Raw genomic sequence first — 24,553 nt, 5'->3', positions numbered from 1 at the left:
ACGAGATTGCTCAACTAGGTTAGGCAGGAATGTATTTTTTAAAGAGGTCCTTTGCAGAACTCTTCTGAGACTCGACTGCCAGGAAATAAATGCACAAACTCCTGGTCTGCCAAGCTTCTTCATGCTTGGGATATTTTCATTGATGTCTCTTGTTGTCTCAGATGTGCTATTTCCTGTCTGGATGTTGTATTTTGGGGAAATTGGTGAAATTGTGACATGGAGACAGTTGTCTAAGTGTTTTCTATTGTTGCTTCATGGCTCTATTGTGCAGATCTGTAGAGGAAGAAGCATCTTCATTAGGCCTACTGGAAAAGGACATGGAATTCAGAAATGGGCTTGTATTTCCAAAATTGTATTCTTATTGGAGACTGGAATGGAAACTGCAAATTTAAAGATATGTGCAATCTGTGAACAATTTTTCTAAATTCACATGAGTAACACAATCATAGATGGCTTGAGGAAAAGGAGTACTTAACATTTAGGAAGCAAAGGCAAAACTGTAAGGTACAGTGTTGTTTGTGGCTCAGAAATCTCTCTCCTAGTATGAGTAAGACGTAAAGCCTTCAGAGGCACTATGGTGAATAGTAAAAGTCTTAGGATTATCAGTTAGTATTCCTCATTCTGTGTGTATTCCTCCAGTGCACTGATGCATATTGTTATGGTATGTGTAAAGCTGTTGTTGATTGCCAATTAAAAAAAAAAAAGTATACCACTGGTTTCATTATTGTAGAGGATTGTGATAAATGACCCATGGAGTCATCAAAGGGTTTGAGGTTGGTGGTTTTCAATGTTTGTTTGTTTTTTTTTTCTTTTTATACAGCAAGTGGTTGAATTCAACAACTTTTCTGGATGTGTGGGACAGAATTCCAATTATTGTGTCATAAAAATATATGACCCTCTTGTCAGAATTGTGAATTAGCTGTTCTTGGACAGTTTAACTTTTTTAAGCTTCTGTTAATACAGCAAGCCAAGAAGTTTGAAGGCAGAAAGTTAATAATTATTGGTCAAGATCCCATTTCCAGTCTGAGGCAACAAAACCTGAAGATTGCACGATGACTAGCAACAGTTAACTTCACTCAACAGCCTTAGCCTCTGTGTGCCTGTTCAGTCGGGGTTGTTGTGAGGACTGAGATTTAACCGCCTGGAGACGTAAATGCAGCATTTAAGTATAGTCTTCAGAAGAACTGGAAGTGAATGGAGTTGCTTGGATTTGGGCAAAGCTTTGCATAGTGTAGGTCTGAAAGTACCTACTTACTTGGCATATGAAATCTTAAGTCTTTTAAGGTGATATTTAGGTTCTTTTGTAAAAGTCCTTTATTGGGAGTAATTTTGCACTGGAGGCTATCGTGTGCTAACTTAGCATCATGGGTTTTGAGTATGCTCACAGAACGAAACCCCTCTCTTTGGCAAGCATAGTAACAATGCACCCAATGTAGTGTAAGACTTCCAATCAGACCTGTTCCGTGATGCAGTATTTGCCTGTATTGTTCCTGTGCTATCCGCCTTCTCTGCAGTTTCTTGCTAGGGAGCAAGGATGTTAGAGTAATGAATTATTCTGGATCCTCAGGGCTATGGGGGTATCCCTTTTAAGAACTGATTAACAGATGCATCACCATTTTGTTTAATGGAGTCCGTGATGACCAGTATCTCTGGAAAATAAAAAGCAAGTGCCTTAAGTTGAAATTGCTCAATTAAGGCATCTGAGAGGACTTGCTTAAAAACTTCCTGTGTTAGCGAAAGCCAGTCCCGTTGGAAACCCTGGGAAATGGGAAGCAGAGGAGCAAGTTTTGACAGTAAAGTAGGTTAGACTGGCTGAAATATCTGCAGTGTGCAGTAATCCCTGTAAGTTTTGCAGGTGTGTTTTCTTCCTACTTCACCCCCTGTGAGGAGAGGCATTCTAAGGTGTCGGGTTATTTACCAGTCGTCTTTATTCTCTGGGTACTCAGAACTGTGTATTGTCTCTGATGAAGCCAATTGTTAGTGTCTTTGGAGAGACATGAGAATATAATGGTAATGAAGGGTTTATTCTCTGATCTTGCCTGTCTTGCCTTCCTGCTCCCTGTTCATTGCCTTTCTCTCCTGTTTATTTTAACTCTCTCCTTTCTGAACAGCAAGGTGTGTTATTCTGCTGTGCAAAGTCCAAATCAATACACAGCACAGCAGTTAAGTTAGTGTTATAAAAGACGACTGATGGACAAAGGATAACAGAAGATCAATAAAACACAGTAAACAGTGGTGTTTTCCCATAAAGGCCAGGAGGGTAGCGCAAATGAATCGTTGTATGAGCTGGGCTTTAATATTCATTACCTAGTGTCTCTGTGGCTTATAAACTGTTGTGCTTTCTGACCTTGCTGGTGTTGGATGACAGGAACATTGCAGAAGAATGTCCCTTAGTGCTGATGAATGTATTGCATGTCCTGGACCACTTATTCTGTCAGTGCAGGATTGTTATACCGAGGTTCTGAGAAGATGGGATGGTCAAGCTTAAAAGATGATCTCTTAAGAGAGTCTGAAAATGCATATTCAGGAATTGGGATGCTCTTCTAAAGGATCTGTTTGAGTCCAATTGCTATATTGGGCTTTAGTAGCTTATGCAGAGGACTGAGAGCTGTAAAACGCTAGCTCTTACTCTGGATTTCATGTGTTTTGTTTAAATCATACTTCAATGGTAAAATAGTACTGCAAAAATATAAGCACAAACCAAGCTACTATCTCCTTTGATACTGGGAATTTCAAAGCAGATGACAGAGGACTGAAACATAGATGCGGCCTGTCATGAGCTGCAGTGAAGTTCTGATCTGAAATTAGAGCGCGCTGCAAAAATAATTTTGTTTCACTGGAAGTGAGAATTAAGACTTAGGAAATAAAAATGTGTTTTATGAGCACAGACAAGCTCGAAGAATAAGGCTTCTTTGAGAGGAAGGGAGATGGTCATGCTCACACACTTGTGATTGCGGTAGCTTGATTAGGAAATAGTGCTTAATGTGTGATAGTGAAAGTTGTCCAAGTTTGCTCTCTGTCTCATGTTGCAGTATGTTGTATTGCCTTCTCTTCTGAAACTTCCGAGTATCGAGAACCTGCCTCGCAGGGCTCTGCCAAGTTTCCAAGAACATCCTCTAGCTGAGGCTGGGAAAGATAACCTTGCAACAGAGTTGCAGAATTCCCATAGCATTCCCATACCTCCTGCTCCCAGTCCACTAGTCACCTCCCACCCCTTGTTCTTGTCTCCCTGCCGCAACGTGGCCAACGCAAGGTGAAGCTTGCTGCTCTGGATGCCTTCCAAGTTGGGTATTTCCATCCTGCTTGCTTAACACGTATGTGCCATTTCTGTTGCCCGGAGGGGCTTCACTTTCTTTCCCAATGCTCTTGTGTAATGTTTGAGGTTGAACGCATAAATAAATGTATTTTGTTGGTAAATGAAAGTGATCCATACATTCCTTCTCTTGTTTGTAGCTGCTGTGAAGTTTGATAAGGCTTATCTTTGTAAGACCTTCTCGGTAGCAGGTTTTTTTTGTCTAATTGCTTTCACACTTCTTCCTTTTCAACTTGACTTGAAGTATTAAACAAATAAGTAGGGAGAAGGGGGAAGAACTAGAGGGGAGATAATCCTAAATGTCTGTCAACTCAAAAAGGTGCTAGTTAATAAAGGCTTTATAAGGTCTTTAATAAACCTTCTGAGTAAATGCGTGACAACTTTACAAAAGTATTTTCATGAAAAAAAATTGCTACTGTTCTATTCGTATGTTATTTTAGTGAGTAACAAGAGATGTGGATGGAGAGAGGACGAGCTGTGCAGGCAAACTATCTCCTGTTTCTTAATTCCAGTTATTATTCCCTTTATGACAACAAGCTGAGTTTTCCAAGATGCCTTAACACTGTCTAGAGCTTACAGGCAAGCTGAAGATCTGTACCTAACAGTTGTAGACAACTCTGCGAGTGTCTGAAAGGATTCATGTAGAGGTGTGTTACACTTAAGAGCATCAATACTTGGTTGTATGGATCTCCATTTCTTTTGTCATGCAGCTTGGAGATACAGATTGGTAATTGTTTTTGAGTGTTGAAGAGATTTTATGAACCCTTGCTTTTCTGATGAATTGGGACAACTTTCCAGTTTCAATTTTATTGGCCAGATCTAAAAAATTCTAGCTAGATACTTACTATTCTATCAAGCTAAAACTTCACAATTAAAATGATAAAAATGAGTAAATCCCTATGCTGCATCATGAGTGTTGTTTTAGTACTTTACTTTCTCAGGATATATTTTTTTTAAATCTGCTTCTTGTATCCAGATGCCCTCAGTGGTGTATTTACCAATGAAAACTGTTATGGGTTAACTGTCCTACAAATTTATTTTTAGTCACAAAATGGGTATGGTGTGAACAATGGCTTTTCAGGCCGCCTCCTCCAGTACTCCAAGCCAAATGCATGCTGATTTGTGTGATCCCTTCAGATCTTACACTATTAAAGAAGGCATTGTCTGTTATGATCACACTTCTGAGTCCTTCATGGAGTTCAGGTGAACTTTTGAGAGGGTGTGGACGTTGTTCTGTGGTTTTAACAGAGAGGAGCTTGTCTCACTGTGGTGATGAATGTGAGGTGAAAAGATTTCCATCCTGTGTCTAGATTTCCACTTGTACTGTTGTTTTTTGGTGCTTTTTTTTTTTCAGTTTCCCCAGAAGAGCAACCAATCTTGTCTCTAAAGCCTTCATTATATATAGCGTGGCAGACACAGCTCCTTAGGGATGGGTGCAGCTTCCTCACACAACTCATTGCTGTTTGTCACCTTATACTGGAAGACAACTGTAGCTGCCACCCATGCTTGGCTTCTCTGACTTGACCTCTCTCGGCAATTAAAAACCTTGATTAAACAGCCACGCCCCTGATGTTTGGGGATGTATGAGGAAGTGAGTAGGTATGTACTCACAGACTTACTAACAGCGTATGTAATTCAGAGCTTGTATAGCTGATTGACTCTATTTGATAAACAAATGCCTAGTGGATTTATTAAGCATGTATGTAAGAACACTGCCATATGCTTGAAATTAGAATTGCCTCCATAATACGGTAACTTAACAAGGCAGGATATGGCTCAAAGACACTTATTTCCCTTTGCCCTTTTGAATCCATCTGTTGGCTTTTGCTGTTCTTTTATCTCCCAGCGAATCAAGACCTTAAAGTTGATGACCTAAAATTGATTTCCTTGAAGCTACTTTAATAACACTTCTCATTCTGTGTATGTGCATGCACAAAATGCAACCCACTAGTGGAGTGCATTCGTTCTTACCTATTTTATAAAGTAGTTGAGACTATAGACATTATTTCTGTCTGCCATAGTAGGAACACTTACAGTGCTGAAGGCATTTGCTGGACAAACATAACGCTGGTAGTACCTGGTTATCCAATAGCAAATATCATACGATGAGAAAGGGAACATTTTAGCCCTTTTTTTGCTGGGAACTAACTGCAAAGGCGCATGACACTAGAGAGCTTGCATGAATACTACTTGAATTTAAAGTAGAACTGTGGTTCTTCTTTAATTCATTTAAAAAAATTTTTTTGAATTCAGCAGGCAACTGGGGAATTGGAGTATGTATTGCTATAAGACACCCACCTTCTGACCTTTTAATTTTCAACCTGTGGGGTTATCAACTGAAATTCCTGGAGACAGCTACGTTGATTAACATTTGCAAGAGTGAGATCTGCATGCATGTTTTACAGCTCCATATGTAGCTGATCAGAATTTAGTATGTGCATCTCTGAAATAAAGAGGCCTGGAGGAATTATTTCATTTACAGATGTTGTCCCATCATACTAGTCTACCTGAGGTCTACTTTCCACTAAGATAAGGACCTGTGTCTCCATGGTATATGAGTGAATTACACCATATAGGAACAAATAATTGCTTTCTGAGCTGAGAGAGAATGAGTAATGGCTGTCTGCGTTGCTTCCTGCATTATTGATCTTTGGAAACTACTTTTCACTAGAGCCAATGAGAAGAGGAGTGCTGAAAAGTTCAGAAAACTGTTAACTAACTTAAACCTTCTAGAGATTTTTTTTTTAATTCTTTTTTAATTTTAAGTTTGTGGCCTGATTCACAAAGACCATGCTGGGGTAGATCGGTGCTGCTGAAAAAAGAGGAGAGCACTGTTTGTGTTCTTCCCAATCTTATTTTGTTTACTTTTTTTGAGAGTATTCACATGACATCATCTTTCTAGGCATGTTACCAGTACCCTCATTTTGAGAGAGAAAAACAGAGTAGGAAGGATCCCCTCGTATTCTTGTTGCTTAGGGGTGTGAACTAAAGGGCTTTAAGGTGTGTAAGGACTTCACTTTGTCATCTCACTATTCTGATTTTTCTGTTTGCTTATGAGAAATACGGTGTCTTTATATCTACTTTTATGTAAAATGATCCTGTAAATTCAGATTGCTAGTGGAGTTATTTTTCTTTCATGTATCTCCCTGCCATAGTTTCTTAGCAATTAGGATTAAAAGAGTATGTTGTGGGACGTGCTCATCATTTCCTGACTCAGTTGATTTGAGTAAGAGTCAAGCCTGTAAAGCAGCTGTTAAGGTCAGGCAACCTGTAACTGACCTATTGTATGTGCAATTAAAATGTATTGCAGCTCTTAGAAATAGGAGCTACCTCAATCGCTCTTGGGGAAAAAAAGAAAAAAAAAAAAACCAAAACAAACCACCAGAAAGCTTTAATATATTAAACTGATCCATTAACTATTGCTCTCTTCTGTGTCTAATGCAAGAAATGGAGGGGAATGCAAATCAAGCTAATGGCGTTGATTTTTAGTAGTTTTTGGCAGGGACTTCTTTCATGTTCTGGATAACAAAGTCCAGGGAAGATTCTTGCCAATGTCTGTCAATTAATAAGTTTATACCTTGAAATGTTTAGAGTTATAAATATTATGTGAAAAATAAGAAAACACATACTTAAATGAGAACACACATGTGGACGCCTTTGCCACACACTTCTACTTCTTTTGCCTTAATACTTTTGTGGATTTTATAAAATATTTGAATGTGCTGTAATAGAATGACTAGGAATTTTATGGTTGCTTCAGCCCTATGCACTTGAGTGTTGACGGGTTTTGTGGTGTCTGTTTGTCTCTCTTGTAGTCCAGTATTTTTAAGGATAAAATGATTAAACGACTCTTTAATGCAAAAATAATAATAAAAATAATCTTTGAGAGACTATACTGAAATGTACATGACATTTGCAAGGCTCTAGAAGCTTTTTGACAAGCTGAAAAAAAAGCCAAGACCCCTTAACATCTTGACAGTTAGTTGGGAAGCAGGGAAAGTCCAGGTTGTCTGTCCTAATGTTTTTACTAGAGCCTCGCTTAATACCTTTGCTGATTGAGGTTTGACAGTGTTTCTGTGTTGTGTGTTTGGTGGTGTTGGTTGTTCTTTGTTTTTGTTTTGTTTTGTTTTTTTTTAAATAAGCAAAAACTTTGCCTTTAGCATGGGAAAAATTCAGGTTGTTAGGGGTCATCTCGGTTCCATTTCAGTCTTGGGAAAATTTCTGTATCTTGGATGTTCTCCTGTCTTCCTTATTCTGCACTGTGTGCTCCAGTTGGAAAGCTACAATGCTGCTGAACTTTTGCATTTTAGTTTCTAGGTACTTCAATTGAATATAGATCTGAATGAAATAAGATTAATGTTGCCTTAAGCAGAGAGAGATGTCTGATACTCTCCAATTCCGAGTTTGACATTTTGTTTTCCTGCTATTCTTAGGACAAGGTTTCTTCAGGGATGACTTGACAATTTGTTAACCTTCTGTGGATCCTTCTATGAATTAGAAGTTAAAGGAGTTTAAAGCATAGAAGCTGTTATTAGTAGTTATTAGTTACTAGTTTATGATCTCTGCACACTCCTTGCTAGAAAGAGATGGGTTGTGTGATTATTCATCTATTTTTACTTGGTTCTTAGTCTTTGCTATTGCCGTTTTAAGTAGTGATTCTGTATGATCTTTTGTGTTCAAAGTGCTGTGTGAACCCTACTCATCAGTAAGGTGAGTTATAGCAAAATATTTCGTAACCTCCTGATAATATTGAAGCTCAAAATAGCATGATTACCTGCTCAGGGCTTTCAGAGAAGTCTGGAAATCTAGTCCGTAAGCCATTTTCTTCCAAAAACAGATCATGAAGAGCTTTTTTGTTCATGTGGTGCTGACTTACATTTCTTGCCTTTGCAGCTTCCATGTAGCATGAAATGCTGGTAATACCTTTCTCCATTAATTTTTCATGGCATCCAATGGCAGGCAAGACTACTCAATGAATGGCACAGAGCTTTTGGCAAGACTGCTTTTCTAAGTGCTAGGAACAATTTTTTTTTTACGAAGCCTTGCAGAACAGTCTGACTTTCGGGTTGAATTACTTTTGTCCCACCATTTCTCAAACCCGATTGCAACTCTGAAAAGACTTGCATGCTACAAAGTCCTATTTATTGACCATTTCCTAAACTTTTCTATCCTTTGAACCCTCTGGGGATTATGCTTGCAAAAAAATCTGAGAAACCCTGTTCTGTTCTATATGGAATGCATTTTCTGCATTTATCAAAGACACTTTTTGCTTTCTGTAGGTAGATGAGATGCAAAGAAGTAAGCAAATGTCATCAGCATGCCCTCTAACAGTAGTTCCTTATGTTAATAGTTGTAGCTTGCTATGTATCTCCAGGTGCCCTAGGTTAATTTATTTTCATGTGTTAAATACAACTACCTTTCTAGTTAGGTATGAATACTTTTTTATTTGTATTAAATGCAGATGCAGACCACCTTCTTCCCACAGACAATTTAAACTTTCTAAAAGTAGCCTTGCTTTGATTAGTTGTTCTTGTTTTGTTGCCAGCTGTCTGAGGATCCAAAAGTTGAAAAAATACCACCAGAGCTGGAGGATGAGAAAGATCAGAAACCAGATACTCCTCGGATAATGACTGCATTGTGCCTGGGGCATGCCAAGGTCCTAGGCGTGTGAAGTCACCTACGCTTCTGTAGGGAGTTCTCTATTTCTTGCACTTTCTCACAGAGTCTACAGTGGTTGCAAAGGCAACAGCAATGACCTGGCTGTATTGGAAAAGCTGTAGATAATGTGCTGCTTCTGGCTGAAGTTACCTTGGTAAAAACCCAACAGATGTCAGTGTAAGTGAGTCACTTTCTGTATTCAACAACATAAATGTTTTTTCTAGCTGAAACACATTGACCCATCCATTCCCAATAGGTGTGCAAAGACACATTCGCAGGTGTGTGGCAATGCAGCATAGCAAAAAGTCCTCCTGACACTTATATATGTTGTGAGGACTTTGCTGGTAGGGAAGAGGGCTCATTGAGTGTGTGCAGTGTTGCAAAGATTTGCAGTTCTTTGAGTTGGTTTGTGAGAGGTCTGTGGAAAGATTTTCTCCCACCACCCCCCATGCCTTTTTCTTCCTCTGCCGTCGTGACTTTCTGAAATATGTGGCATCACTGGTCTATCATGGTTCTGTAGCTTTTTTTTTTTTTTTTTGGAAGAGTTATTACCTTGCTGCTTAGGGGTGTGTGCTTGGTCCCAACCTAAATACTTTTAAGTATTAAATACTTCTAAGTATTAAATACTTTAGTCCTGTTTAGTTAAACCAGAGAATGCCCCCTTCTCTAATTTTGAAAACATCTCTGAGAAATAAAGAAACCATGAGTCTATACTGTGTTTTGTCCTGTCAGGTAGAAAAGCCTTAAAGCACCTTGCATGCTAATTCTCTGCAAAACATGAAATTAGAATGAAGGTTGTACATATGGAATACAAGATTTGAGAAATCATTAAAAATCCACTGACACCCCCCCCCTTTAAATACTTATGGGGTATGGTTTGTAGATCTGTAGATTCCATTCCTTTTTTAATGATCTTTCATAACTACATTTTACATGGGGACCTAGACCTTGAGTTATTAATTGATGCTGCTCATCTGTGTATCTGTGTTTAGCTTCATGGGGGCAAGCATATCTATTTTTAATCTCTTTGCTGCTGCTTTCGTAGGAAGGTGTATGATGGTTGTTTTAACTTTGCAGTTGCTGTGAATATTGACTGAATTTTTTGTTGGGAAAAATGAGCCTCTAGTATAATTCTGATAAGACCTTTTTAATTTAGGATGCAAGGCACCTTATTTTACTTCATCTTGGAAATATGCTTTTCTATAAGTCACTCAGTCAAAACTTCCCCTAAAGACTTTTTAGTGACCTTTAATTTAATCAGTGATGCAAACAGCATTTTAAATTGTGGACTAATCCACAGAGGTTTTGGATAATCTGTCATCAGATTAATGAGTTGATTTTTTTTTTCTTTCTTTCCACTGAGATAAGAGGAAGAGAGTCACAATGCTGCATAGTTTTATATTCTACCTCACCATTTACCCTCTTGATAGGATGTAATTTTTTATGTGTAAGCTTTTGATGTTTTATTTTGGTAATAATCAAACATTTTCTGTCGAGATGAAGAAATTCTGCAGGACCAGCAAATTCTGATTTAGAATCTCCTTTTTAGAATAGAACAAATGCAGCAGTTAGCAATCCTGAGCAATATATATATTAACAGACCAGTGCTTTTTTAACTCCCCTTTGGCTTGTCAGGGTGACTCTAAAGAGTGTTCTTCAGCCAGGCAGTGTAGCAGTTCTAGGAAAGTGGAAGAGGCTGGCTTTAGGCTGTGACAAAAGTTTGCCTCTCTCCTTCTGTCTATGAGTATGCTCTGGTTTTAATGCGTTTATTTCTAAATATCTTACTGCAGGAGTTTCAGATCTAGGTCTGAAAACCTTTGTTTTCTCTTTTCACTCATGACCAAATTATTTTTTTTGGTAATTTTGATGCCAGCAACTAGTTACCTGGAAAAATAAGTGTTTGAATGTACTTCGTAAAGACAGCAATATATGATGCAGGAAATGACTTAATGTCCAAAATCTGTGATGGAGGGGTAGAGGGGGGGATTTGGTTGTGGTTTTGTTACTACTTTGTTTTGTTGCAGGAATTAGGGAAGTAGTAAAAGGTCCCTTTGAACTGTTTAATGTTGAGTGTTTTGGAAGGAGGAGATGCTACTTGTTGCTTGCAATTATGAATGATAAAGAAACCAGAATTAAAGTAGTTCATAGGAGGAGAACACGTGAATGGAGAAAGTATAACGTGCTAGAATTTTTATTTGTTCTCATTGTGCCAACTGGGAGTAAACATTCTTTAATGAAATTACACTCTGGTGTGGTTTGAATCTGCTGCAAAAAGCAGGTGAATATGTGATTGAAAGCGTGTGAGTAATCTGAAGAAAAAAAAATCCTAGCTTATGAGTTGACTATATGGTAAAGGCAACTTTTTGCTATTACAACAGCTCTTTTCACAGTGCTTTACTAACATGTATAATAGAGTACTGAGGAGCCTCACCAGTAGTATTGCAATTGGTTGGGAAACGAACATTAGTAGAGGTTGTGTTGAAATTGAGCTCTTGAAGAGCTGCACATTAAGAACCAGTTTCTGGGCTCAACTTCTAGCCAACATTACCAATACTCACTCCATACTTCTTCCAGCTTCTCCTTTGAATTTCAGAGCAGCGGTTCTGTTGCAAAATAAGATTTGACCTATAGCGATTGAAAAGTGCTACACTGCTATGACGGCAAGGCAGCAACCTCTGTCTGGACGCATCATCAGGTTTGCTGAACTGCAGCAGTTCTTGCCTCGGTGTTGACAGGCTCCAGCTCCCAGCTCTGGCAGCCTGCACGCACTGCACTGACTACCAAAGGGGTGTTTTGCTAGCTAGTTTTCAGTCTCGTATTTCAGCAGACTTGCTGTTGCCCTGTTCTTAATCTAGTGTTGATGCATGTTGCTTCACTGGAATTGAGTCCTTCTGGGACCATGCTTTCCTTCTAGGATGCCCAGCAGAGCACAGGCATCGTTCTGTGAACATGGCCTTTGGGTTACGGGCCAGAGGGATGAGGAGCTTGGGAGTCTCTCCTGTCCTGCAACTGTGTTTGAGTCTTTCTGCAGAAAGCTCCTAGTGTTTCCATCTTTCTATATGTTCTTGGTTTCAAAAGAATAAATGTCACGATAGCAAAATAAAGTGATTCTTCTCTACCCACTGTTTACTGTTCTTCTATGGGTTATTGCATGTTTTGTTTTAAGCTTTGATTTCTTTTATTTCTTCTGTTAGGGGTTGAGTTCAATTTCTTATAAATATCACTTCACTTCAGTCTTCAGAAAAGCATTAAATAGGAAGAAGATAAATTTTTCTGAGTTTCTGGACAACCTTTAAATGCTTAGCTTTTTGTGTTTGCCAAAATTAAACCGTAGTGTAGCTTTATGAAGTTTTTGGTGTAAATGATGTGTCATGGAAGGAGAATAGGAAAGAATAATAATTAATCTTTTATTGGTGAAGGCAGAGAAACTAATGCAGTAGCTGACCTTTCTTAGGTCTTTGGGGAAAATGTTAATATAGAATAGACTCGCTTAGCTAACATTAAACAATTTTTACTTGATTATTTTTGAAGCATTGTAAATATAAGCTTGTATTAAGGACCTTATTAGCAGCACCTGTCTTGAAAAAAAAGTTCCAGTAATTTTGAAGACTCTTTATTTGCCATGGCAATTTTACTTGACCTTTCTGTCCTAGACTTCAGTAAACAACCCTTCTTATTTGTCTCTGATAGGCCTATAGTTTTCATTAGAAGTATCATCTCATTGACAATAGTTTAAAATCTTGCATAGGATCTTTCATTTAAGTATCTGTAAGCGTACCTAAGCACTGATTGTTTAACTTGAATTATTCTTACCTTAAAAGCATTTGCACAAAAAAAAATATATATTTTTTTAAATGAGGCTCAGAAAGAACTCCTGATGGAGGTGTTCTAGCTGTTAACCAGCTTAGTTGTGATAACCTGTCTGACCTCTGTTAGAGGTATGTGCTGTGGAAGGTCTATGTGTATATTATAGTCCATAGTGGGTGACATCATCTATTTTGGCTGTGATCCTAGTGTTGACTTTTGTTGAACACATTGGACTACATTCTTTTAATAGTACTTGATACTGATACAAAATTTTTAATTTCTGTGCCTAGATTTAAAACTGGTTTTATTGGGGTTTTTGTTCCTCTTCCCACCCCGTATTTCAAATCCAGTTGTGTGAGCTTGAAAGGTGAAGCAAAACTTCCTTCTTACTCCTGTTGGAAAGTGAGCTTTGAAGTATTATCTTCAGGCTGGGTAACTAGATCCCTGACAAAAAGGTTTCACGGGGCGATTGTGTGATGGTAATTACCAGCACTTTCTTTGTAGTTCATTTAAAAGTAATGACCAGCGGATGTAAAAGGAATAATAGGTGTTAACCATGGAATACATTAACTTGTGGGGGTGCCAGGGGAATTTAATTTGTTGAAATTAGAAATTTGAATAAGGATAGGAAAGGATGTTGAAATTTGGGGGTCGTATCCTTTTCTGTCTTTTATGGTATAAATCTGCTGAATGAGATGAAGTTTACATGAGAGATAATGTCCTAGTAGTTGTGGGCTCCGCTTCAGTGCCGTCATTCTGGGCTACATGGGAACTGGCTTTCTGGACTACTGCTGTGGCAAAGCAGTGCTAATGGATTAATGGAGATGTCAACTTCCAATAGTTTAAAACATTACTTAAATAAGGATCACTAATACTGTGCTTTGTTTTGAAGGACCTGAAATGAAGACTTCTGGCTCCTAACAGAAGGAATTTTGTCTGTTGCTGAGAGCTCTGTTATTTATTTTAAATAAATATAAAGAATAGCAACAGCCCTCCCGTATCTCTGTGTTGGGAGGAAGATACTGCCTGAGTCTCTAGTAAATCAAGTGGAATCTATAATTTCTGAGAGCAAATACGAATTTCAGATCACATTGGCTTGTGCAGGTATTCCCAAATGGGGGACACTTAGCATGCGTCTAGCCTGGTTTGGGAACAGTGGCCTAATGCTTTGAACCTTTCTGCAGATTTTTATGAAGTCTTTTTACCGGTGCAGCATACTCTTCCCCCTTGTGTAGATGTTGCATTAAGTAATAGCAATGGGACTGGAATGGATGGCTGTTGCAATATGTGTGAATTTGGTTACCCAGTCTGTCCTGTTTCTCTAACTGAATGATTATGAAAAACATTGCATCGCTCTACTCAATGTCCCTAATTAGTAACTGTGGCTAAATTGAACTGTGTATGAGTGGATAAAATAAGCGTGAGGTATGCAACTTTGACCTATTCTTTTAATTTAGTTTCTAGTTTGCTGCTTTGTATATCGGTTGAGTCACTTTCTAAACTGAATGTGAAAAGAATTGCTTTCTTTTATCTGTAAATAGTATAATTGTCTAAAACAGGCACTTCAGTGGACCATGTGTTTTCTCGGTGCTGTGAAGTAGGTGGTTTCTGAGGCTAATCTGAAGAAGGGTGAGGTGTGTGTTTGTCCACTGCGGGGGAAAAGGAAGAGGGTTTGCCAGTTCTGGAGAAGGCTGTTGTCTCTGTTGGGCAAAAGCACAGATTGCTTGGGTGCGTGACTGTTTTCTATAAACACTCCCCGTTAGTCATCCCTGGTGTAGCTAAGAGCACGTGTTACTGTAGCAACACTTCTAAAAGGTGTCGTGGCCCAACTTGACCCAGCGCTGCCCAACACCTGGTCTCTCCCTGGGTGTCCCTGTTCGTCAGCAGGCGCATCACGGCGTGGTGGAGACGCGTTGTCATCTGGGTAAAACGCATCCTCAGCTCCTGCACTGTGCTGCCCCGCTGCTCTGCATGAAACGGCTGGGCAAGAAACACCTTCTCTTCCCAGGCAGCGTGCATGCACTGTTTCCCTGGCTTGCTGTTACCTGTTGTTGTAGCACTTCAAAAGCAATGCCTGTAGGTGAGGATTGTAAACTGCTGTTATGTGGGTGATGGGCGTGCAGGGCCTTAACGTAAGAAGTGGAAGTGGTTGGCAGCTCTCTTATTCCACCCTGCAAAAGCATCCAAAGTTTAAACCTTTGGGGGAAAGGAATTATTTTCTGAGCAGCCTCCTTGTCTTCCAGGTAAAAGTTCATGTTTCAAATCATTTGAAGCCTGAGCATCTAAGATTATTATTCAGGACCACCTGCCTCATGAGTAAAACTGATGCCTTACATCTTCAGAATCAACACCACCAAAAAACAAATTAAAGAGGCAGCCAAAGAAGGTGGGGACAGTATAGCTTTCAAAAGAAGGATCAATGAAAACATATGTTTCTGGAAGTATTGATGCAATCTGCAAACCATCCATTTGGAATTGCCTCCCTGTCTGAAGGGGCACAAGGAACACCAGATCTTCAAACAGCTTGGAGAGGAGGTGAGGAACAGGAAAAATGGAAGGCAATGAGTGAGGAAAGTGTAGCCTGAAATCAGTAAGAAGTGAATCTCTTAGAATTCTTTAAGCAGTAAAAACCTATGGTTCAAGGACATGATGAAATATCTTTGTTACCAAAACTGAACACCTAGTGGAAGAGCTGTCAGTAGTGGTCAAGTGGAAGAAGTCAGGGATGTCATTGTGATATTCGGTGTGGAAAAGCTTCTCAACATCTACTTTGGGGGAAAAAAACCCCAAATCCTTTGCAATAAAAAAGAGGAATTGTGCTCAGGAATGGACTGGAAACATGGGCCTGTGCACGGCAGGGGAAAATCTCTGATGTCCTGTGTGTGTAGGAGGAAATACTCTTAGTATGATGTCTGGTGTGTTGAGGGGAGCTAGAGTTGTTAAAAGCTTGGAATAAAGTAGAGAGCGCGCTACTGTTGTAATCCCAATTGCTATTCGGAATGCCTGTAATGAAATATATGATGTTGGCCAAAACACATGTGCTTTCTAAAGTAAATAGCATTACAATATTTCTCTTCTGTTGTACAGAGAAAAACCAGTGTACCAATTGTTTGAAAATTTGATAGGAGATAGAGCTTTGAACAGCTGTGCTTGGGAAAAGCATGAACTGCCTTGTAGCAAAACTGGCCTATAAACAGGGTTGATTTAGAAAATTCCAGGAAGAGCAAAGGCGGCTAAAACTGATTATTTGCCCAAATAGAAATGGCTGTTCCTGGAAACCAGTCTCCTCAACTGAAATATCACTTGGGCCAAATGTTGAGGTCATTGGATACTACGGAGTTACCTTGCAAGTCATGGGCTGAGGATGCCAAAGTGCAAGCAGTTGGATTATGTTAATGTTCTGCTGCTGCCCTGTTGATAGTGCTGATTTAAGAATGTGCTTTTATAAGACATAATTCATGGTATAGTAACATGTTTAAGGGTAGGCAAATATTGATTAATCAACAGCTTCCTTCCTTTCTGTGTTAACTAGTTAATCGTGATGTAGAACAATCTTGCTTGTTCAGTAAGCAGGAAAATTTTTTTTCAGTACGTTTTGTGCGTGCAAGTAAAATTCATCTGTTTCAGGTAATTAGCACTGCATTAGCACAACATGGCAACTGGTGTTTAAACACAAGGTAATTAACTGTACAGTGTAAACATAGTGTGCTAAAGAACTAACTAAAACCATGAATTTCTAGCTGATTGAAAAGAATGTACTAGAAATGTTATTTGGGGGCTTGAGGGGGCAGTTAATATTTTTCTCCTGTGTTGCTAGATTATTGATACACAATGCCGAATGGGCATAAGAGAAAGGGTCGGACATTCTAGGCTGATGCCAACAGCATCGTGTGCAAGTGCAGCTCTTTTGTGGTTTCTTTGTTGCATTTTTGGTTTTTCCTTCCTTAGTGTATAGTGTTGCAATGGCTGAATGACCTGGAAAATGTGTAGGGTTTTTTGTACTTTTAAATCTTGGTTTGCTAGTCTTGCAGTTTCTCAAATGGCACAAAAGGTTAGAGATGTGTGATAGCTGATGGTCCAGGACTAGGGAAATGGAAATAGAGTTGCATACATACCTTGTCCCGTAGTAGGTGTGGTTTTTTTCTCTCCAAAATAAATTTGGGTGCATTTGTCTAAAAAATTGGGAAGTTCGCAGTTTGAACTATGTGAAATGGAACCGTGTCTGTAGGAAGCATGGATTCCATATGCTGCTGGTTTCCGAGTGCACTAATCCACCAGGGAAATGAAAGACTAAGTTTCTTACCAACTGTAACGCTCGCCAAGTTTTATGTACATATGACTGATAAATGCATATCTAAACTTCTGAATAACTGAGAGTTCTTACTGCTGGGGTAAATAACTACTTGACGTACAGACGTGGCAGGAAAGTTAACAATCTGCTGAGTCCTAAGTGGGCTGCAGGTTACACTTCCATCACTGAGAGCGAGTTCTCCATTTAATACTTGTGCTTTGATATGTCAGATGGATTTTGGGGAGGACAGAAGAAAACTATTCCGTGATAAAAGCTGAAGCCAGAACCTGATCTTGAGGTAGAATTTTGTCTCGTAAGCGGTTTGTCAGAAAAATGGTTAGGTGTCAAGTGAAAGCTTGACTAGGTTCTGAAAGCTTATTTTGGTTCCTTGAATCCAAACTGGTTCCCTGATGTATACAGCAGAACTGGGACTGAAAACGGAAATTAAAGTGGAGGCTTTGCATGAAGAAGAATAGAGTCCAGCTCTTCTGTACAACCTGATTAGGAAGCACACGTATGCTAGAAGAAGCAAGGAATAAACTAGTCAACAATTTAGGAGCCATAAAATGGACAGCTATAGTGGGTAGCAAGTTGTGGGCAGTTACTCGCTTCCGTTCCAACATTACGGGTTAAGCTGGGTAACAAAAGAACTGCTGTTTTAAAACATTTAGCCCAGTTCACTTTACTGACAGGCTAAAAAATGAACAGCTCCATTTACAAGTGTAAAGTGCTGCAACCTTTAGTGGGAAGATGATGACAAACAGGTGGCACTGGCTTGCTGGATGATACAATCTGATAGCACAACTGTTGGTGAAGTGCACATTTCACCACCACCACATAATCATTCTTCTGAACTGCTCTCTAAACATCAGCAAAGGCCTCTCATTAATTCAGCTTGACAGCTCGATTACAGCATTTTAACACCTTCTGAAAAATAATTCAGTTACTGAAGTGGTAAACTTGCTGCCTTGACAATGAAGATAAAGTGCTGCCTCGCAGCCGGAAAGGCATGGCTAATCTTGTAATTCCTGCTCTATCTTTGTGTATGGTCACCAGTGCCTTGGTTTAAATGTGTGATACTTCCTCTCTCTCTTATTCTAAGTCCACTTTCATGGGTCAGTAGAATGCTTGAAATGGCACGTAGATGTAATTGATGTAAAAAGCAGGTGTGTTAATGTAGCTATCGTATAAGCAGCCTGTGTGCACGGAACTGATCAGAGATCAGTATTTTCAAAAAGTACCATTGCTATACCAGAGAGAACAGTTGCCTCTACTGAAGTGTCCTTACACATTCTTACAGCAAAACTGCTAGCAGTAATAAATTCTTTGCCTGGGTATATACATTATCTGAGGTAGGTCTCAAACGTGGCTGTATCTGTGAAGTCTGATTCATGTCTTTTTGACAACTGTTAGTTTATACTGTCCATTGTTGAAGTCTTCGGAGCTACTTCATCTTGCTGTACTGGAGTTCTGCTAAAATATGTTTGTAACGGCTGTCTAGTCCTGGAATTCAGGAGGATATTAAAATGAAGTTCTGTCCATTTATCCTCTGTTTTTTGCCGGCAATTATTGGACTATTGTTTATCCTGATCATTTGTCCATACCTTGCAAAGCCTGGAAAAACAAAGACTACATGAAGACTTTTGCATATTTCTGACCTTGCTTTGAGTTTCAAACTTTGGTTTATTTAAAAGAGAGAAGAAAGCATGAATTACTGTATGTAGAAGGACCTGAGAGTTAGGAGTGGAGAATTTCAATGTGCTGGGGTGGGATGGGGCTTCTGGAACTCAGAAGGGCTTCTAGTGGGGAAAATAGGAAGGTGGCTTATCAGAGATGAACTATAATTTCAGAACACTTGAAGGTAATTTCAACAGCACAGCACTTCTTAATATTGCCATTTTGTGCTATGTGGAAACATGTTACCTAGCAAACTAACCTAGATCTGTAATTTTGAGCATACATATCTTCTGCTTGGTTTTTGTTGTTGTTGTTTTTCTATTTAGTTGGTTGTTTTTTCTATTTCTGTTGTGTCAGATTCTTCCTTAAAGATCATCTGAGAGGGTTTGGTAATGCTCTCCACTCCTATCCATGATTGCTAATTGTTCTAAGCATGTTTTTCTCCTTGCCTTTGAATCTGTTCTTGCGTTCAATGATACTAAAAATGATCATAAGCAGATGTGAAGGGTGTATTAACTAAAATATAGATACATCTTATGCAACGAAATACATCTACAGTCAATTTCTTTAGTAACAGACAGCTTTAAATCCAGTGAGATGAAGAGCATCCAGAGCATTTTAATTTTCAACTGACTGACCTGTTGCGTATAACCTGTCTCTTGTGTTTGGCTTAACGCTTGAAAATAAGGGTGTTTGAAGGGAAGAAAAATGCATTTAACATAGTATTACGTTTTCTTCACAGACTCTGACACATCTCTGGGACCTGCAATGACAAGTCAGAACAGTAGCCATGCAGAGAAAACTGGTGAAATGTCCTCAAAGCAGTCAGCACCAAAAGTGCAGGTCCAACGATCTGTCTCCCGAGAAACCATCACTATTCATTTCTCTGCATTTGGGAAGGAGGAAGAAGAGGAGGAAGAGGAGTTTAAGGAATTTCTTGATGAGGAACTAGATGACCAAAGCATTGTAACAGCACTTGAAGCCAAGGAAGACCTCTGCTTTGAGCATACCGGCCATGATTTTTCTGGTCCAGCTACCTCGCTTAATATGGCCAACTCCGCATCGCTACTGTCCTCGTCATCTGCAGTTCTGCCAACTGCAGAAACTGTAAAGCTCTTGGATTCTCCTTCCACATCCCAAGTATTCAGTGCAGTGCCACTAGTGCTGTCTCCATCATCATTCTCATGTCATACAGTTAGCTTATCAGGTGCACCACCACCTGTGGAACAGAAATCCAGCCTGTCGTCTTCCCCATCCTCATCGCCTTCCAGATCAGTTGCCAGCTCTAGTGGATCATCCACAGTTTCTAGTTCAAAGCCTTTTAAGGGTTTAGTTAAGTCCCTTTCAACAGATGTGGAACCAAAAGAACCCACCCCACCGATGCGACATAGACAGTTAATGAAAACGTTAGTGAAATCTCTGTCTACAGACACTTCTAAACAAGAATCTGAAGCTGTGTCTTACAGGCCACCCGACTCAAAGCTGAACTTGCATCTGTTCAAACAGTTCACTCAACCTCGAGCTACGGGTGGTGATTCTAAAACTGCCCCCTCATCTCCATTAACATCTCCCTCTGACACTCGTTCTTTTTTTAAAGTACCTGAAATGGAGGCTAAAATTGAAGATACTAAAAGACGCCTTTCTGAAGTAATCTATGAGCCTTTTCAGCTGCTCAGTAAAATAATGGGTGATGAAAGTAGTAGCCACCGGCCCAAAGCCTTATCTTCAAGTGCTTCAGAACTCTCAAACCTTTCCAGTTTGAATGGCCATTTGGAAAGCAATAACAACTACAGCATTAAGGAAGAAGAATGTGATTCTGAAGGGGACTTCTATGGAAGTGACTCTAACCTGAATCAAAATGATCAGTCAAAAGCGGTGGAGGAACACGCAAAAGAGACAGAGACCAAAAGCTCTCAGTCTGCAAGCACAAAGGACGTGAGTTCGAAAACTTCACTCGTACTTGAAAAATGTTCATTGTCTGCACTAGCAAGCAGAGAGGATGAGGAGTTTTGTGAACTGTATTCTGAAGACTTTTCCTTGCTAGAGGATGAAAGCAAAAATGATAAACCTACTGAAACTTTGCTTGATCCAGAGATGACTGAGGAAAATGGTACTGTGCTCAGTAGTGAAGATGAAAATAATCCATATGTGCAACAGCCTAAAGTACCAGTGAAAACTTTATACTTCTTAACACTGTTAGTCTATGCTTACTTTATTATCCCTCTACCTGGCTACTTAAGTGGACTCTTACTTGGAATGGCCCTTGGATTTATGATAGCTGTCTGTGTGATTTGGCTTCTTACTCCACGTACTCATGAATATCTCAAATTGCATAAAAGTATGAAAAAGAGATGGAATACAGGAGCTCTAGACATCAAAGAACCTGAAATACTGAAGGTGAGGTCACGGCATGTTGTGTGTGTCCGCATTATTTTGGGTAGAAATAGTAAACTAGATCTATTCTGAAGGTGTAAAAGCTGAATTATCCCCATTTGTAAATAGAGTATTAGGATCAGGTGGCTTTGGCAGGAGCACAAACTCTTTAGTATCCAAGAATATGTAAGACTTCAGTGTCCTTAAGGATTAGTAGAAAAACAGAATTCCTTCAAAAGTAAAAGGGGCAAATGGTTTTGCTGATGGATTTTAAATGATGCAGCTGAACTACTCAGAGCAAGTAATGTCAGAGTTTAGTATGTAAAGTAACATTTGTTTTTGAAGCTGCATCTCGAGATGTATTTTGTTTCTGGAGTATTTTACTGTGTAGGCAGTAATTTGTCTGTCTTTGTTCAAGCTAAGCAGATTCAAAAGCGTTGTGTTCAAGTAAACCATAGACAGTTGGGGAGCATATGGATTCTCCTCAAACATTAGTTAATTAGAATGGGAGGAGGAATGAGTGATGAAAGGGATGTACTCATGGGTTATGATGTCTGGTTCTGTGTGCTGCTATCTTGAATATTGTATGGTATAATATGGATTAAAGTTAAGTAAAATGTGTGCCCGACAGCTGGGTTTTAAATGAAGCTCTTAGAAAATGTATCCTCCCTCCTCTCTGCCCTTCCCCATCTCCACTTCTGGTTCACAACTGCAAGTTGCTGTTGCTTCAGTAGATCTGGCACATTGCTGTCTGTCCAGTTGTGATCCATACAACCACTCAGTTTTCAGTGGCTTTGTGCTTCTTTGTCCCTGTCCTGCTTCTCCTGATCTCCCTCTGATGAATTAAAATGATATTTTTCCCAATTGCAGAATTCTGAACAATAAAGCATCTACTGGTTTCTGATGTGCAATAGAAGCATTTCAGAATGATAGTGGTACAACCCTCCCTTGATTCACTTGCTTATCAGAGTATTTGTGTAAATATTAAATCCATCCTGGGCTTTCTGAAGGTGCATCTCCAAGATGTGTGACAACACAAAGGTTGCATGAATTTAGGTAACTGAAAAATTGGAGAAATGGGGTATAATTGCCCATATACTGAATACAGGCAGCAATTGCATGCCCAGCCCTGGTGCTGCCTTGATGTTCCCTGTTTTTCTTGATTTTTGGGAGTTGTGGTCTTTATTTGCTGTTGTGAATGCAGACTGAACACTCCTGTCTCCCCAGTTGATTTACCTGCTGCCTGCATGTACAAATCTTGACAAACTTTCACTTCTGTCCTTGTTAATTGGGTGCTGAGACCCAGCATATAAATTTGCCTTGATACTTCAAAGCTGGTAAAGATCCTGATATTCATTGTTGGCTGGTGTTAAGCTGGCTCTTTGAGATGTTAGCTGTTATTCAGGAATCTTTAAACTGTATTTTGGTAACTTTTATCCAGGAGAGATATTACATGAGAATGGCTGTAGGCAAGAAATGAACTGTGCAGAGAAATCAGTATGAATGTAGATTAATGTTTTCTATGACTTGATAAGTATTTCTTGCACTCATTAACACACAAAGTAATTGTTCTTAATACGTAAAGCCCTATAAAAAGGCTTTTTAATGCTTCAGGAGTTAAAAACCAGCTCAGTGCCCATATTGTAGTGAAATAGTGTCATGTGATTTAGCAGATTGCAAGTTGTTATTCCCCCCTTACACAACTGTTTTCTATTTGCCTCTGTCAAAATGAACACTGTACAGTTTAGATCCTCTGAAAAATGAGATAAAGATTTAATCTGTGACAAAACCCATGTGAATATAGGAAATTAAACTTGATGCTCTTGCATAAAGACGTTCTCTTCAGGACTTGTTGGTCTCGTATTCTGGCCTGAACTGCTTTCATGCCATTACGATAATGCTATGAGTAAGATCCCTTTATGGGGCTCTAGGAGCAGGGATTCTGCCAAACTGCTATCATCAGGCTATTTTTGTACAAGTACATGTGCATTCTCCCCCACGTAAACATTGTCTAAGAAGTGCACATTTCCCTGGTTTCAAGAACTAGTGGAAAATTCCCCTCAGCAATTGCTGAAATTCCTGAACATTAGTATTGTCTCCCCCAAAATTGTTCCTTTGCAGTGTGAAAGAATAAAATGCTGTTGTGCTGGTTAGTGTGTGCTTCTGTAGATTTCTGTGCTTATTTCACTTAAACGCCCTTGGTATTCGAGGGAGAACACCACTCCCCCAACCAGACAGTGCACACAAACCCCCTGCGTCTTGGCTATATGTTTTCTTATCTTCTCATTCCCTTAGCCTTCAGTTTGCTAGCTTCCTTTTCCTTTTTCCCTCTGCCCACGTTTTTATTTTTTCCCTGCTTTAATGCATTAGTCTTTTCTAACTTCCTTATTGGCCTTCTGAAGTGTGCATTCCCTTGTGTGGTGCCGGCTGATACAAAAGGTTTTAAGTAACAGCTAAAATGGAAATGATAAATTTGCCCTTTCCATTAGAACTTTTATGAGAAGGCCATGTGGGCAGTGCCGGCTGGAGAAGTGAAGCTTTTTGAACCACAGCTGTACAGGAGGAGGAGGCTTTTTACCAGCATGCTGTTCCTGAGTATTAGTGACGGGATTTCGTGTTTGATAGTGGCCTCTGGCAGACAAATGTGTGTTCCAGTTAAGGTGACGGTTACTTCTGTCCACCTTAAACCTTTTATTAGATCCTCTTTACATTCCCTGTCAATAAAAGCTCAAAAACCTTTGAGTTACATTTTTCCTCGTTTATCAAGCAAAATACTACTGAAGTATTACAAAATAGTGGTAATGAGAGGGATTCCCTAATTCGATTAGTGTGATTGGAGTGATCAACAGTCTTTCAAGAATTTCAGTGCTGGAGCATTTGGTTATATAATATAATGATAATGGCTACTAAGCAATCTGTTGATTTGCTGATCCTTTTGTTTATGTGTTTGAAAATATCTTAGAAGTAATGATTTTTATTTATTTTATTTATTTTTACCTGCAGACCTGGTCTGAGCCCCCAGCCCTCAGGGTCTTTCATAAGCATCTTTTGCAGTTCCCCCCATCTCTCCTCTCAGATTAAGGCATAACATGCCTGCGATCTTAAACTAAGTAACATTAAAACCTTGCCACTCCTCTGCAGTTCATACTTGCATGAATTATTCTGTTGAACTTGCAGTTCGAATAAAAAATTTGCAGCCCAGAGTCACAAAAGAGGAAAAGTAAACTGGGGTGGGCCTTTAAAAGTCCTTTTATGCAAGTGCTTGCGTTGCGCAGACCCGTGCGTTCCCCAGCGGGCCGGTTTAGGTGATAGTGCTGCTGTGACAGAGGTGACATGCTGCACCCCAAAAGCCAGAAGTTCAGCCTCTGCTGTCTAACAGACAGGCCAGATCCTGGCAGCGCATGTGTGGGCTTTTGAATAGTAACTGTGACCTT

At 39.5% G+C, this 24,553-nt stretch overlaps 1 protein-coding gene across 2 annotated transcripts in view; it reads left to right on the top strand.

The window, feature by feature from the left end:
• Positions 1-19,493: 19,493 nt before the first annotated feature.
• The window catches only part of TEX2 (testis expressed 2), a 29,981-nt gene continuing 24,921 nt past the window's right edge, over positions 19,494-24,553 (top strand). Inside the window, exon 1 of one of the 2 annotated variants that reach the window (XM_010286400.1) lies at positions 19,494-21,143. In XM_010286400.1, coding sequence (XP_010284702.1) covers positions 19,515-21,143 — 1,629 coding nt within the window. In that variant the 5' untranslated portion in view covers positions 19,494-19,514. The remainder of the gene's footprint in view (positions 21,144-24,553) is intronic. The other variant, XM_010286391.1, reaches the window with a different exon arrangement.

Source organism: Phaethon lepturus, unplaced genomic scaffold (genome assembly GCF_000687285.1).
Source record: "Phaethon lepturus isolate BGI_N335 unplaced genomic scaffold, ASM68728v1 scaffold670, whole genome shotgun sequence".
Taxonomy (NCBI): Eukaryota; Metazoa; Chordata; class Aves; order Phaethontiformes; family Phaethontidae; genus Phaethon; species Phaethon lepturus.
Note: the sequence above shows the minus strand (reverse complement) of the source record. Positions and strands in the feature narration are given on the sequence as shown.